Source organism: Sceloporus undulatus, chromosome 6 (genome assembly GCF_019175285.1).
Source record: "Sceloporus undulatus isolate JIND9_A2432 ecotype Alabama chromosome 6, SceUnd_v1.1, whole genome shotgun sequence".
NCBI lineage: Eukaryota > Metazoa > Chordata > Lepidosauria > Squamata > Phrynosomatidae > Sceloporus > Sceloporus undulatus.
In genome coordinates, this window is record NC_056527.1 from 167,934,343 (window position 1) to 167,949,265 (window position 14,923).

Genomic DNA, 14,923 nt, shown 5'->3' on the forward strand with positions numbered 1-14,923 from the left:
GTACGGACGGAGTCCGTACTAGGCCATGGGGCGTCTAAAAGAGACGCCCCTTTTTTAAAATGGGACGTCCTCCGGACGTCCCAAATGGCAGTGCAGAAAGCACCATAAAATCATCCTCTGGTGAAAGGCAAGCGTTTAATCTGTCCTGAAAGCACTTCCCTCTTTCCAGTCGCTCATCCATCCAACCTTATGAGGACAAACAGTGATGTCTAGGGGAATTTTGTAAGTTCTTTGGCGTTGTTTTCCCTTTGCTTCATCCTTTACATCCTTCATTTACATGCCCCTAAGTTTTGCCCTCAACTTATACACAAGGTCAACTTATAGTTGAGTATATACGGTATACACTATAGCAAAGGAATAGGCATAAGGAGTATCCCAGTTTAAGGACAGTAGTATTTCTGCGGCACTAATTTGACCAAGGAATTGGCAGAAGGCCCAGTAGCCTTTAACCTTTTTCTCCATCTAAAGCACCTCCACCTTTGAAAGCTGTCCAAACTCCACTGATACAGATCAGAGAAACAGTGTAGTTGAGAAAGTTTAGACACCTCCAGTGTTCATGCTTTTTCCCTGATCAAATGATCACTCTCACAGCTGGATGTAGTACAAAAACAACCCAATGAGTCCAAATGTAGCTTTCCAACCATTACTGTAAATTTTCTAGACCGAGGAAAAAGACCTTTTGCATCAGGATTTTAAAAGAGGCTTCAAAATGCAAATATTATTTATCGCTTATGAAGCAACAGTTTGCGGTGATTAACTCTATGGATACGTAGCTTACCTATATCGATATTGTCTCTTCCGAGAGCAACGAGAGAGAGAAACAAGATCTCTCTATAAAGGCTCCTAAAAAGAGAATGGAAAAGCATTTATTTTAAAGACTGGCATTTTAATTCAGTTATATGAAATTACACGTTAACGTTAGGCACTGTACTTTTTGTACTTTTCCTGTCCCATTTTCTGTCCTTTGCAGTTGGGGACAGGTGTAAATTTCTTTGCTAATTTCATTTCTGAAGGAAGCAGTGAGTAATTTTAGCCAAAAAGATTTTTATCGTGGCTTTCATATGTCTACCTTGATTTGTCATGTTAAACACCCTCCATCTGGACCCACCCTACAGAGCAAATACCTTTCTGCCTTAAACCGCAGGCTCTTTCGAACTCACTCATTTACCTTTGCCTCTTAATCTGTGGAAATCTGTTAAGTCTCTCCAGGATTTGACTCATCGGTCCATAGACATCATTCATCTTAATGCTCTTCACCATGCTCCTTAAATGTTCCTGGTTAAATGAACTATCATCCTTCTGCAGCAAGCGAACCATGGGGTACTTTTGAGCTGGGAAAGAGAAAAGTCAAATAGTCAAGAAGGAAACAAAACAGTAACAAAGGCAGGGAAAAAAACAAGTTATAGGTTAAAAAGGAACAGATTTTATTCTGGTTCTTAAAATGTAACACAAATCTCATGGTGAATGATTTAGGATAAAAGAGAACAAAAAGTAAGCACAACAAAGCCATAAAAGGGGAGTTATAATCCATAGAGCACAACAGCTGCAAAGAAAAGGCTAATTCTAGGTATTATGAACAATTTCTCCAAGAAAGCAAATAATTAGAATAACTCCAGTGGATTGACTCAAAGGAACTTTAACTGAGCAAGGATTCACACACAGAACAAAAACAGCCCAAAAATTAAATACGTACTCAAGCAGTATGTTGTAAGCGACAAGCCACCGCATAAAACACACACACACACACACACACACAAAAGGGGGGGGGGATAAAACTGGATTAAAAATAAATAAATCAGCCTTAACAGGACAGAGTGTAACACTCACTCTCAAACACAAGAGTATGGTTTTGACCTGCAAGACACAGAAAATGCCATGATTAAAATTCTCATTGCCCATCAGTTCAAGAGACTGCTGACAGTGGTGGGAATGATTTTCAATATGCAAAAAAACCTTCCAGAATGAATATAGGCAACTTACTTTGTGCATTCCACAAAATGTACAGAGGTTGCCCCAGATCTTTGTGTAACTTCATGTTGTCCCACAACATCTGGATGAGAACATACTTGCTGTCCTCCAAGATACAATTTCTTGGAATCTGAATGGGGAGAACACAAAAAAATAAGTCTGTACATATAGCTACAAGAAACTACAGCATATCAGCACACCTATTTTATCTAACATATGCATACATACATATAAAGAGAAAGAGAGCACAGTTCAGCAATTACTTCACGAGGATGGATTTTTAAAAAACTAGGTTCCTATTCCAACCTTTACTAATATCTCCTGATCTCTGCTGTTCTTTAGCTTTATCCTTTACTCCCCAATTCTTCCTTCTCCAATGTGGCCAAAATGGTTTGAGTGTAATAGTCTGTTTTAGGTGGAATTATCCATCAGATTTCAGTGACACCTCTTGCCAAGAGTATGCTGTACCCCATCGTATTATAATATTCAGTGTTGTACTTTCAATATCAAGAAAAGTGAATGAAAGGAGGAGGATATTTAAAGATATGGGTAAGCTGGGTCTAGTGTTAAGTGTCAATTTAGACAAGTCATACAAGGTAATCATGTCAATGGCTTCTAAAAAGTAAACCGCAATGGGCTTCACTGAGAAAGGGTGGGAATAGGGGGAGGAGGATATATGTAGACATTAAAACAAACTAGATGTCGTACAGTCAATGAAGCTCATTTTCTCTTACCTTTGAATTCTTATTGCAGTGCTCAGAGGACAGTATTAATCCTGGTAAGTTACTGGGTAAGTCCAGGCGTCGGAAATACCACACTAGATTCCAGAACACAATGGGATGGTGGTCCACAAAGTCTGCCACTGTGATAGCATGGTCCCCTTCGTTCTCTAATAAACTTTCAAGCTCCTTCCATACAACCAGAGGACTCAGGTAAGGAACAGTTATAGGCTCTGGGCTGGGTAAGTGCCACTCTATTCCCAGAGGATCCTGGTGTACAAATACAATAAAAGAAGTAGGATCATTATTATTGTCTACTAAGATTTTGTCTGGAGGTTCAGGGTGCCAGGCAAAGACATTTCTATATCCATTTACTTTCACTCAAGGCTTTCTGACATGATTATCTTGAATATTGTCTAACTTGGGTCTACAGTCATTGTAGAATTGCCCTTTTTATGGTTTGCTTAAAAATGCCTTTCAAATGGCTGACATTAAAATATTTAAAATAAACAAATATAGTAGTATGTGAATGACAACATCAAACTCTGGAATCACAAAGTTCTCCAAAGTGCAATTAAACATAATCAGGAGATCTTTCCCTTGATAATTGTTCAGCTACTTGATTTGCACCACTCCTACAACGCCAATCATGCTTTACAGGTTTCAGATTCAAAGGCCCGTTCAGACTGCCCAAAAGGGGCGGTCTCAGGCCGCTGCCGGTTGCAGCGTGGAGGAGCCGCAGCAGCCAAACTGCGCGACTCCTCTGCGCTGCAAAAAAGGAGCGCAAAAAATAGCACTCCTTCCGGCAATCCGGAAGAGACGTCGCAAGTGCCAAAGCGCGCACTCGCAATGTCTCTTCTGGGTAGGGACGTGCGGACGCCAGAGCATCGCTACCAAGATGGCGGCGCCCATCTGTATAGGGCGCTGCTATCTTGACGTATCGGTTACGCGCGAGGGGCAAGGTGCGTCCGGAAGCGCCGCCCCTCGTGCGTAATCGCAGCGCAAGGACGGCGCCTCTTAGGCCTGTCTGTAACGCGCCAAAGTTTGGGAAAGAAGACCCATCTACTCACAGGTGTCCCTTGCAAAGTGGTAGGCAGGCTCCCTGTGGGAACCACATGGTTGTGTTTGTGGCTCTCTGTTTCCTCTGTTTCCAGTGGACTGGATGTACTGATGCTTCTTGACAGCGGGTGGCTGTTGTGTTCAGTGCTAACTGTATTCTCTTTTCTTCGAGAAGAGATCTGGATGCCCCTGGTACAGCTGGTGTCAGACTGTTTAGACTTGCAGCTGTAAAAAGATTTGTTCCATTTTAATTCCATCTAACAGAAATACATACTCTCTTTCTTCCTCCTCTACTCAAAGATTTCCTGAAAACCTCCTCCCCATTTCTCCTACATCCTTGCTTTGCCTAAAAATTATTACCATGCTGCTGCTAATTAATAATGAATAAATGATGTTTAATAAAATATCAGTTCATAATATTTAGCAATGCTAATCTCAAACTGGTTTCTATCATTAAGTGTTTTAAAGTCTCGTTTGCCTTTTTGATGGCGATATGCATTTTCTTATTCTAAATCACCTCCTACCCTACCTCAGATTTGCCTGGTGGGATGAGGCTCAAGTCTTTCCAATACAGTACAACATCTTATCATATAATCATACAGTTTAAAGGGGCCTCATGGGCCACTGGGTCCAACTCTCTACTCAGGCAGGCTCTCCAGCTATTGCGTTCTTAGCAGGTAGCTGTCCAGCCTCTTTGAAAGCATCCAGAGAAGGAGACCTCACCACTCTTCTAGGCAACTGATCTCATTGCCAAATCACTCAGCTGGTCTCATTATTTCTAATGTTCAATCGAAATATACCCTCTTAAAACCATTAGATCTAGTTCTGAGGCAGCAGAGAACCTCTCTGTGACAGCCTTTGAGGTATTTAAAGAGTATGATCATGTCACACCTTCACCAGGCTGAACATGCCCAACTCCCTCAATCTTTCCTCATTTTTGTTTTGTTCTCTGTACCTCCTATAATCCTCATTACTCATCTACAGCACTTAAAGTGTTGTCAAACAGCATTATTTCTACAGTGTAGATACACCCCAAGTTACAGGATGTGTTGCATTTACCTATTTGAATGCAAGTTATCATGAGTGGGTACTAGGGAGGCAGTAAATCCTGAAATGGGATCAGAGGAGCAAGACTTTCCCGTCTGGTTTGTAAAAGATAACGGAAGCTGCATGTTCTCTGAAGATGGACTGGACTTCAGGAAATATCTAAAGTAAAGAAGTTCATGTGACAAAAAGATGTTTTAAAAACAAGGATACAGAAATGATACAAGAAAGAGTCCAATGAAAGATAATCAGTTACCTTCCCGGCCCACGGAGATCTCTGATTTCAATGTTCAGGAAGGGCAAGAATAGGTTCCCACAGAAAGGGCAGGTTGTGTTAAGGTTGGAATCATCAGCAGTCCAGCCTGCCATGATCTCTTCGTCGTGTACAAGGCAGTCACACGTCCGACACCGTGAACAACTTGAGATGAGGACCTATGAGAAGCACTTATTTTAAGCCCTTGGCATTAATTTTGATCTCACTAGTGAGGGCAATAATATACCACAGAAAAGAGGTTTAACTGAAGTCATACAAATAACCCCATTCACTGGCTGCAAAAATGGAAAATATTCTTCTCCATTTTCAGGGATGGGTTGGATGAATTCTTGCAGATATAAAGGACACTGGAATCATACTTTGAACTGCTGACAACAGAGGTTCCTCTCTCTTTACAAGCATGCAGACATTTTGTTGCTTCATGAAGTAGTGGCAACACTCCTAGTGCACTTTGGTCATCATTTCTTCCACAATGCCTTTGTGAAAGGACATTACAGTGGTGCCTCGGGTTACGAAATTAATTCGTAATGCGGCCGCTTTCGTAACCCGAAAAGCCTTTGTAAGCCGAATTGCCATAGGCGCTAATGGGGAAAAGCCGCGATTCCGTGCGAAAAAGCCGAAAAAAGCACCAAAAGTTTTTTCGTAACCCGAAAAAACATTCGTAACCCGAAACAATAATTCCCTATGGGATTTTTTCATATCCCGAAAATTTCGTAACCTGGGTATTTCGTATCCCGAGGTACCACTGTACATATCAAACATCTTGTTCTAGCGAACATACGTGTGTGTGTATATGTGTGTGTGTGTGTGAGTGTTTAAGGAAAGGTTACTGTTTTTTTGCAGGTCAGTAATGTCTGCAAACACATTTGCTTCTTTAACTGATCATTTTTCATTTCCTATCACACACCAGAATTAAAAGAGCCTCTGAAAGCAAACAAGCGTGCACTTAAATTTCAGTTTCACTAACAAAAATTGCCCCTTGCCAATTAAACCAATTACAACTATAGCCGACGGTTCAGCTAATTAAGCCAATTAAAGCGTATGGACCTAGGAAAAAACAGTTTGAGTTCAGACTGAACCCACAAAAAACCAAGATGCTGCTCATTCCAAGGTGCTTCAAGATAGCAGCCAAATCCATATTATGCGCCTTCTCCCTCCCTCTCTGCTGGTGGCCTAATTTTCAAACCCAGAGAATTAATTCTCTCCTGCTGACCTTTGCGTACTTTCATACGTTTCTACACAGTTCTGTAGTCTTTAGTGAATTGTGTCAAGGACACTCTTCCCTGACACTAAAAATTAATTAGTTTCCTCACCAGAAGAAAAAGCAGCCCTGAGGATTCTGATGCACCCTAATGTCAACAAATTAGCAGCTAAATTAATATCTTTATAGAACTGACAAACACATTTCAGATTGATTAGCCAGATCCTCCTCTCAGCGGACTATCACTAGGTATCAATGATTGCTCATTTGTTAGCATTAATTAAGTGTTAAGGGGGTTCATTTGGAAGAGTAATAGAAGTAACTGGCAAAAGTGTACTTCTATTAATATTGGAATTTTAGTTTATTAAGGAAAAGGTCATCTGGATTTATATTGCATCTGAAAGCAGCTATCCTCAACCGGATGCCCTTCAAATGGCAATAGAGGCTGGGGATTATGGAATTACCATCCTCATCTCATGCATAGTAGGCTGAGATAGCCTATCCTATAGTAATTACTATTTAAAGGGAAAGGTAGAACTGGAAAACATGTAAACCATTCTTTTTGCTGGTCTTTCCCTGTTATAATAAACATGCTATTTAAAAAAAATTAAAATACCATACCTCCAATGCATAATTCTGGAACACACTTGTACTGCTTGTGCTGCAAGATGATACCAGCTCTGATCTGTCCGGCAAAGGAAACTTTGAAAGAGAGCCTAAAAAGCAAGCATTAAAACCATTAGAAAGCACTGCAAGTATTTAAGGATGAGGAAATAAAATCCGAGTAATCGTGTAAACGTCACTTACCACGCTTTGATGAGCCATTGTTGGAAGCTGAACTCTCGAGACTTGTCCTGCTCAAACCAATCCCTTTTAACACAGAGGAGGTATTCTCTTGAGGAGAAGAGTTACTGTCAAAATCATTGCAGACTTCTTCATCTGTCAGAGAGGTAGATTCTGAATCTAGGGCTCCCAGGGATGAAATGCTCGCCCGGTCTGAATTTTGATCCTGAGGACAAAAACAAAGACCATTTCTTTGTCAACAAAAAGTATTTGGAAGAAGCAGTGGCACCATGGAGTTCAGTGACAGCCAGTTCAATGGCCCTGTTGAATCAAGCCTCACTCAGGAGCAAAATTCCTGCCAGTTCTGATCATCAAAATTCACTATCATTAATTATAGGGAAATGTTCAGTGCTCAGTTCAGACTTTATTACACAGAGGCCTAGATTCTACTTCCCAGAACTTATATCTTAGCATACATTAATAGAAACGCTGCTCTATGATTGACAAAATCATGGTTTTCCCTTCCTTTTAGAATCTCCCAGGAAAAAAAAATAGACTTACTAATTTAGGTAGTGTTTCCTTATTTCTCAACGGTTCTCAAACCATGAGATTCCCATATATACACAGATTTTTGTCACTCTAAAACATTCTGTTGGCTTGCAGTGATAAAAAAACATATGTATATACATTCCCACTAGAGCTGCTCTGGTATTGAAACAAATGAGACTTCAACACTTCTGCCAAAGTCATTCATTTTTAGTATAATCCACTAATGGCGGCATTAAGTTTCTGGCACTGTAAAGCTACCAATTCTATATCAAGCTAAAGAATTCTAATAGAAATCTTTTGCAAGAGTAAAGACCATCCTCTTCTTATTATAACACTGATGTCATGTGAGGCAGACTGTATAAAGTGAAGAGCAGCACTCAGGGCCTGAAACTTTCTTGAAGCATTTTGTTCCTTAAATAACAATGATTTATGAGCCATACCTTTGACGACGACGCATATGTAGCAAACTTTGAGTACCACTTGCTGGCCTTCTCTGCAACCCCTTTCCCTGCAGAAAACATGCTGTTCTTCAGGACATCAAAGGTGGGTGTTAGGAGTGTATCCAAATTGAACGCAGTTGGAGAAGCAAGCATTACTGCACTGGCCATATCCTGAGACTGTCCCCGTGAAAGATTATTCGGGGAGAACACTGGCGAGGACCAAAGTCTTTCCCTTACCTTTTCTTCATTTTTGGCATGATAGCTTTTGGATTTAGTAAGGCTCATTGGTCTGGGTGAGTTTGGAGGAAGGCTAGATCGCCGACATGGCTGAGCAAACGTTGGGCTCTTTTTAATAGTGTTCTTGTCATGGTATGCTTTTTGCAGATCTAAGCTTGGTGCACGGCTCGATAAGGGACTGCTCATGTTGTTCATATACATCTCTATTTCTTCGGCCAAATCTCGCCTTGCAGATGGGGTTGAGACACTTTTGCTATCCTCTTCATCCTCTTCCTGCGGTCCTATCTCAGCAGCCAGCAAGGAGAGTGGATCAAATCCTGTTTCAACATCAGTTTTCTCAATGGGCTTGACTGGAAAGCTGATGGCGCGCTGAATCCTCTTTGGCTTTTTATGCAATAGTTTCACAGTTTTCACGGAGACAGGTTCATTATCCAAATCTTCCAAATCGAATATAACTGGAGACTCCATTTTGTCCACAAAACAATTCTCGTAGGGGGCATCCTCATCACTAGATTCCCTCTCCAGGTTCCCTCTCTTAATGGGTTCCAAAGAAGACTGCCTGATATTGAGAGTCTTTGGCCTTATTCTCCTCTCAAACACTTTAGAAAGGATTTTCGCATCGACTCCTAGTTTTTCAACAATCTCTTCAGGACTTACTTCATGGTTAATTTGATTTTTCATGAGTTCTATCAGAGCATCTCCGCTCAGGTTGCGGTTCCTGTTTCTCCAAACTATCCGTTTGCGTTCTATTTCAGCTGCATTTAAATGCTTGCTTCTTAAGTTTACAACTTTAGTAACTCTCGTTTTGTTGATACCCTCAAAGGACGAGAAGAGCAATCCTGCCGAGCTTTCTGAGAGGGAAAAGCACACAGGTAAGAACTTGCCATAAAGCCCAATAAGGTATGCATACTTTTTTCTCAACATGACAAGAGTATGGAGAGTTCAGTATTTTGTACTATATTTACAGGTAAACTATTCAGGGATTAGAAATACATAGCCATTGTATGAATGAATGCATATAATGGGGATGCTTTCTGACAGAAAATGGGTAAAAATAAAAGTTTTTTTAAAAACCCACTATGTAGTAAGAACAAACGTTCAAGCATATCAACTCACCTGTACTGATATCTCCTGCTGCATCTGTTACTTTGCCAATTTTATCACTAATACGAACAATCCTTGAAGCAGTCTTAGCACTATTGGAATTCTGATAATTTAATGCATGAAGGCAGTCACCACTTCCCTTTCCACTCTCTATCTCAGATACTGTATACAGACAAGATACATAGAGAATATCAGGAACCGAACTGCTCTTAATAATACTTGAAAACATCAATTAACTGCAGGTCATTTCTGCTTAATATAAGGTATCAAAAAGCCAGGATTAAGACAACCATTTGAAACCCTGTAGATATCACTCTTTTTTGCTGTTATGCCGGTGGCTGGTATCTTATTATAGATGCTTCTATACAATACATTGCGCTTGTGGATATGCTAAGATACTATTAATGCTAAGACTTGAAACAGTACACCTGCCACAACTGAAAGCAGTGAGCATACATGATAAGAACACTCAGTGGGAGATGAAAACAGTGGGAGAGAAAGGAAACGTCTTCTCTCCTAGCCCCAACTGTATTAACATTGCTTTAGATACTCCCTTCATTATCTGGTTACTCTTATCACTTATACAACTGAGCTACAAAGTCTTCACACTCTTCCCAGAAGCGCAAGAAATCTATGCTTTCACCTATCAGGTTTTTCATTTTTGGCTTAAGTAACCATAATAAGACTAGAAGCTCCTGTGCTGCTACCACTTAATATAAATGTCAATTTATTATGTGAAAACACAGTAGTTTTGCTATTTCTGCAGTGTTTATTTTTCTTCAATGAACACTGAAAAAACTTTTAAGTGTTTCTAAATGGTTGTAAGCTGCCTTAAATCCCATGCTAGAAGAAATAAAGGATATAATAAATGAATAAATCTTCATTATGTAGTGCAGTGGTTCCCAAACTCTGGTCTTCCAGGTGTTTTAGACTCCAGCTCCCAGAATCCCTCATTATCAGACAAGGTAGCTGAGGTTTCTGGGAGCTGAAGTTCAAAATACCTGGAGGACCGGAGTTTGGGAATTCTGCTAAAATGTAAAATAAACCCAGTTTTGATGTTGAGGAACAAAGCACAGACAGCATGACAAGTGTCAAGATTTGTTACGTACAAGAACTGGAGTCACTCTCCTTTTTCTCTTCTTTTTGTTCGCCATCCTTCTGAACAGGTGCTTTCCCTTGCTTAACTGCTTCTTTAGACAGTCTGTATAAGAGATCCGAATGCTCTCCTATCATCATACAAAAACAACACAAGAAATTTTTTGCTTCTTCACCTCAATTTGCCATTTTGCAAAAACTTAATTTGTTATTAGCAGGTTTCCAGTGGAAATAAAGAAACGGTGAAATATTGATTTCTGAAAAAAGCAGCAACCAAGGGTAGGTAAGAAAAATAAATTAAAAATAGCTTTCCTTGGCTCTGATTCTGATGATCTTTCTCTCTGACCCACTACATTTAGGCACACAACACACACACACACACAATTACCAACTATAAGACGTGTATGAATACTTTACCAGAAAGAGCTTTGTGGATGCCATTTGCAGGCTGCTTCCTTAGAACTCTTTTGAACTGTGCTATACCTAAGACGACATTTCTTATCTTTGTCCACAGAAAATAGCCACTTCGATTGCTTGATGGCCAGGTGCTTTCCAAAACAGCCTGTAACAACATGAAGTGGAATTTTAGCTACACAAACTCATGCATCTGGAGGGAAGGCCAGCCTTGATTATTCCATTCTGAATTAAAATAATCAGGTGAGGATGAGAGATACTGCTTCGACCTCAAGAAATTTATTAGGATGACTAAATTAGGATTTGAGTTTCTGGCATCTCTAATTATATTCAGCATTCTGGTCTGCTTCTCATTTTTTAAAGACATCAGTTGTGGTCATCAGCCTGTATCACTGCATTTTAGACCAAATATTAGGAAATATCACATCTGGCCATTAGCTGCTGAAGCAGCACAAAAGCACTGTTACCTTACTGATATGGCACATTGATTTGATGAAGCTTTTGTCTTGTTTTCTGAAAGGCTTCGCTACAAGAAGCAGTTAATGGGAGTTCCAACCTGTAGTCTAAGTGGATGCATTGTGTTTATACTACTATCCCTTACCTAATAGAGCTAACAGAATTTCAGAGGAGGTGTTTTGGGTTGGGAATATGATGCAGGGGAGAAGAGTTAAACATTCTCTCTCTACTGTCATTGCTTCAAATCAACACTTTTAAAAACAACGACAGCATTTCCAAAGAGCATTGTAGGTTCAGACTGATGGTTATGGCACTTCAATGTGTTCAATGTCAAAAATTTGTGAGCAAAGTGCATGCTTTACATTTCTGGTGAATTAGTCACTGAATGAAAATCGGGGGGCAATAAGCTACCTTAACAAAGTATGCAATGAAATGCTTTCCTATCGTTAGCAACAACTGCATCCTGTATATTTTATTTACCTTATTATAATAACCATATGTAATGGCATTAGGGTCAACTCCAGCCTTTTTCATTTCAAATAGGACTCTCACAGCTAACACAGGCTGCCCATATTGTCCGCACAACTGCATCAACACCCGGTAGCATACCTGAAAAGGGAGAGTGTTTTTGTTAGTGTCTCGCTCTCAAGAAGTGGACATATATTATAATGGTGTCATGGACCAGCACAAATAGCCATGTACCTCATCAGGTGGGTCAATCTTTTTAGCATGCATTTTCCGCAGCACATCATAGGCTGTTCTCAAAGCTCTTACTTTGGAATGGCAGACTTTAACATAGGCAGGGAGACAGATAAACCATAAGCCATAACAGTGGCGCAGCAAACACCGGGACCACATCTGAGGGATGGAGGAGTATCTTTTAGCTATCTTATGGGCTGACTTGATTTCCTGCAAAGATACATGGAAAACAACACACTCAGAGATAGTTACACCTTTGAAATAATACATGGGCCTAAAAAAGGAAGAAAAGGGCAGGGCAGAGTTCCATCATTAATTATTTCTGTAAAGGTTTTCAGTTAACTTGTCTGCTTACTAAGGGACGTCTATGCTTTGGCTCTTTAGGCCTCTTATTCACTAATAAACAACTCTACCTGCCTATCAAAGCAGTCAGCTCTGACTTTCAAGTTAATTATAGTACAGTATTGCATCATTTCTAACATAAACTAAACTGATGTTTTTGCTTATAACTGAGAAGACACAAAGATGACTAATTCTACTAATAGCATTTTTTAAAAACCCTGAAATGCAAACGGTTCTCTGGTGAAATCATTACAGGGTGACGGCATGGCAGTATTACAACTACAGAACGTAAATATTCATCTGAAAGGCAGCAGAATGTGAAGTCCATTAGAGAGGAAAATAGGTTCCTTTCAATGGTTGCCCAAACCACAAGACAGATAAGATAAAAGTCAAGGTGATGCTATGTGAATGCTGAACAAGAGGAGATCTATAGAAAATAATGATGAGCTGCTGGTTCGTTATGCTTGCTGTGCAACCAGCAGGTGCTGAAAATAATGTTCGTTAATTAAAGCACTGTGTGGGCGCATCGCATCATTCCTACATGCCAAGTTTTGTTCAGAGGAAAAAATAAATAAGGCCAAGTGATTTAACTATCCAAGCCAGATGTTAACTCTGCTTTCAGCTGCAGCCACCGCTGCCAGAAAAGATGCCTCCAGCAATCCATAGGGAAGAAAATGATGATAAACTGCTTTCCAATGGAGTATCTAATTCTTGACATGAGTTACGGTGAGTAGTGACCAACTCTCACCTTAGATGGTTTTAAAATGAAACAATTTCATGCAAGATAAGTCTGTCAAATGACTGCAAATGTTGATGGCCGCCAGGGTGAGAGGTAGTATGGCTCTGAGTTCCACCTGCTGTGGAGCAACAATGGAAAAGTGCTATGTTTTCATCTCTTGGAAATATCTCTGTGGCCATTCAACATGTCCAGAATGCTGGAATAAGCAAACCTCAAAGAGACATAAAATTGGACTATAAGTGAAAAAAGAAAAATAATGCTATGTAACTGTGACCACAGGGGTACCCACATTAGATTCTTGACCACCCTAATTTATTCTGGGCAAATAAGAATTCATTGATACAATGCAGGCACTACATAAAGCTCCCAAAAAATTAACAAGGACTAAGTGGGGAGAACAACAACAACAAGAACCCCATAAATATATTAATTCATAAGGGCAGTAGAAAAAAGAAGTTATCTAGGAAGACATGCTATGAGGAAGAAGATGCACACTGTGGAAGAAATGGCTTTGAAAAGGACTCACAGTGCAATAAAGTGTGCATTTGCCCAGAATAAATCTCACAGAGGCTCATTCCCAGATGAATCAGTACAGAAGTGCAGCCTTAGTGATGTAATAGGGCTAATTCTAGTAGCTGGGCAACAACTGCTATGAACAGCAGCAGGAAAGAAAGAGAAAAAACCGTGAGATTAAATTATAGTTCAGAGCCTCCAGGGAGGATGAATTCCTCTTTAGAATTCAGGAGAGGCACTCAATCTAAGTACATGCTATCGAGAGACAAAGCTTTATAGAGCACTTGAACACTGGAATAATTATTCCTGCAATGCCCGTATGCAAGAGAAATCTGTAATTCTGGATTGCTACAAGGCTACTGGTATGTCAATCATTTCTTTTTGTTTTCAAAACAATGCCATTGTTAAAAGAAGGCATCCCATAATTGTACACAATATTTGCTCTTATTTCATTAAACGTGTGTGGTCTGAATGTTTTCTTCAATTCAACTAAAATGCTAAGTGCTATTCTAGGCACATCCACTGTGGGTTTTGACTTTTTTCCTCCTCTTCCTTTGAACAATAGATGAAATTTGCCATCCTGGATCATGCTATTTAGCTCTCCTGAGTTTCGAAAGCTCTTTGCTGTCATGCTTTGATGGGCCGCTGTCTGAGAAGCACTCCAGCCCAAATCCTCACAGGAGGTGAGATTCTGTAACTGAACTGGATTTACTCAAAAGCTGCCAGAAATGTGGCATCCAGTTTTCTGGTAGACGCAATCCACCAGAATTCCCCAAAGTCACAGGAAGAGACAAGTGAAATGTTTTTCGCAACGCCATAAGAGACAGAAAATCCAGGCAACACAGATGTCTGAACAACGAAAGGTGCAACACGCTTACTAAGTCGTACCTGTTTTGTTCTCCTGAACATTGGCAGTGGGCTGTTGGGGCTGCTGGCTTTCGAAGATAATTTGTTGTTTCGGATTGTCAGAAGTCCCACAGGATGTTCAAATAAATCTTGCCTCAGCACAGGAAACCCATTGTAACTGAAGAAAAAGAGAGGCCCTGTCTTATTTTATTGACTTACAGCCCACATTATCTTGAGGCCTCAGAGCCATCACACTGTTCTGGGATCCTAAGTACCTGGCACTTCTGCATGGTAAGAACAGTTAGCAAACCTTGATTTTGCCATTTTATATAAGGGACACCATTTTACTATCCATCATATTTAATGGGACTTGAACATCCATGGATTTTGGTGGGGGTCCTGGAACCAAATCCCAGCAGATACCAAGGGCCACTGAGCGTG

At 40.2% G+C, this 14,923-nt stretch overlaps 1 protein-coding gene across 6 annotated transcripts in view; it reads right to left on the minus strand.

The window, feature by feature from the left end:
- Positions 1-14,923, minus strand: part of DENND4A (DENN domain containing 4A) — a 45,274-nt gene that overhangs the window by 1,296 nt on the left and 29,055 nt on the right. For 5 of the 6 annotated variants that reach the window (XM_042474935.1, XM_042474941.1, XM_042474936.1 and 2 more), the window contains 16 exons: positions 14,525-14,660; positions 12,046-12,252; positions 11,824-11,952; positions 10,891-11,035; positions 10,488-10,604; positions 9,391-9,540; positions 8,038-9,125; positions 7,073-7,274; positions 6,887-6,981; positions 5,047-5,222; positions 4,806-4,952; positions 3,758-3,971; positions 2,703-2,957; positions 1,981-2,098; positions 1,169-1,331; positions 779-843 (listed from right to left, as the gene is read on the minus strand). In XM_042474935.1, the coding sequence (XP_042330869.1) occupies positions 779-843; positions 1,169-1,331; positions 1,981-2,098; positions 2,703-2,957; positions 3,758-3,971; positions 4,806-4,952; positions 5,047-5,222; positions 6,887-6,981; positions 7,073-7,274; positions 8,038-9,125; positions 9,391-9,540; positions 10,488-10,604; positions 10,891-11,035; positions 11,824-11,952; positions 12,046-12,252; positions 14,525-14,660 (3,407 nt within the window). The remainder of the gene's footprint in view (positions 1-778; positions 844-1,168; positions 1,332-1,980; positions 2,099-2,702; positions 2,958-3,757; positions 3,972-4,805; positions 4,953-5,046; positions 5,223-6,886; positions 6,982-7,072; positions 7,275-8,037; positions 9,126-9,390; positions 9,541-10,487; positions 10,605-10,890; positions 11,036-11,823; positions 11,953-12,045; positions 12,253-14,524; positions 14,661-14,923) is intronic. The other variant, XM_042474942.1, reaches the window with a different exon arrangement.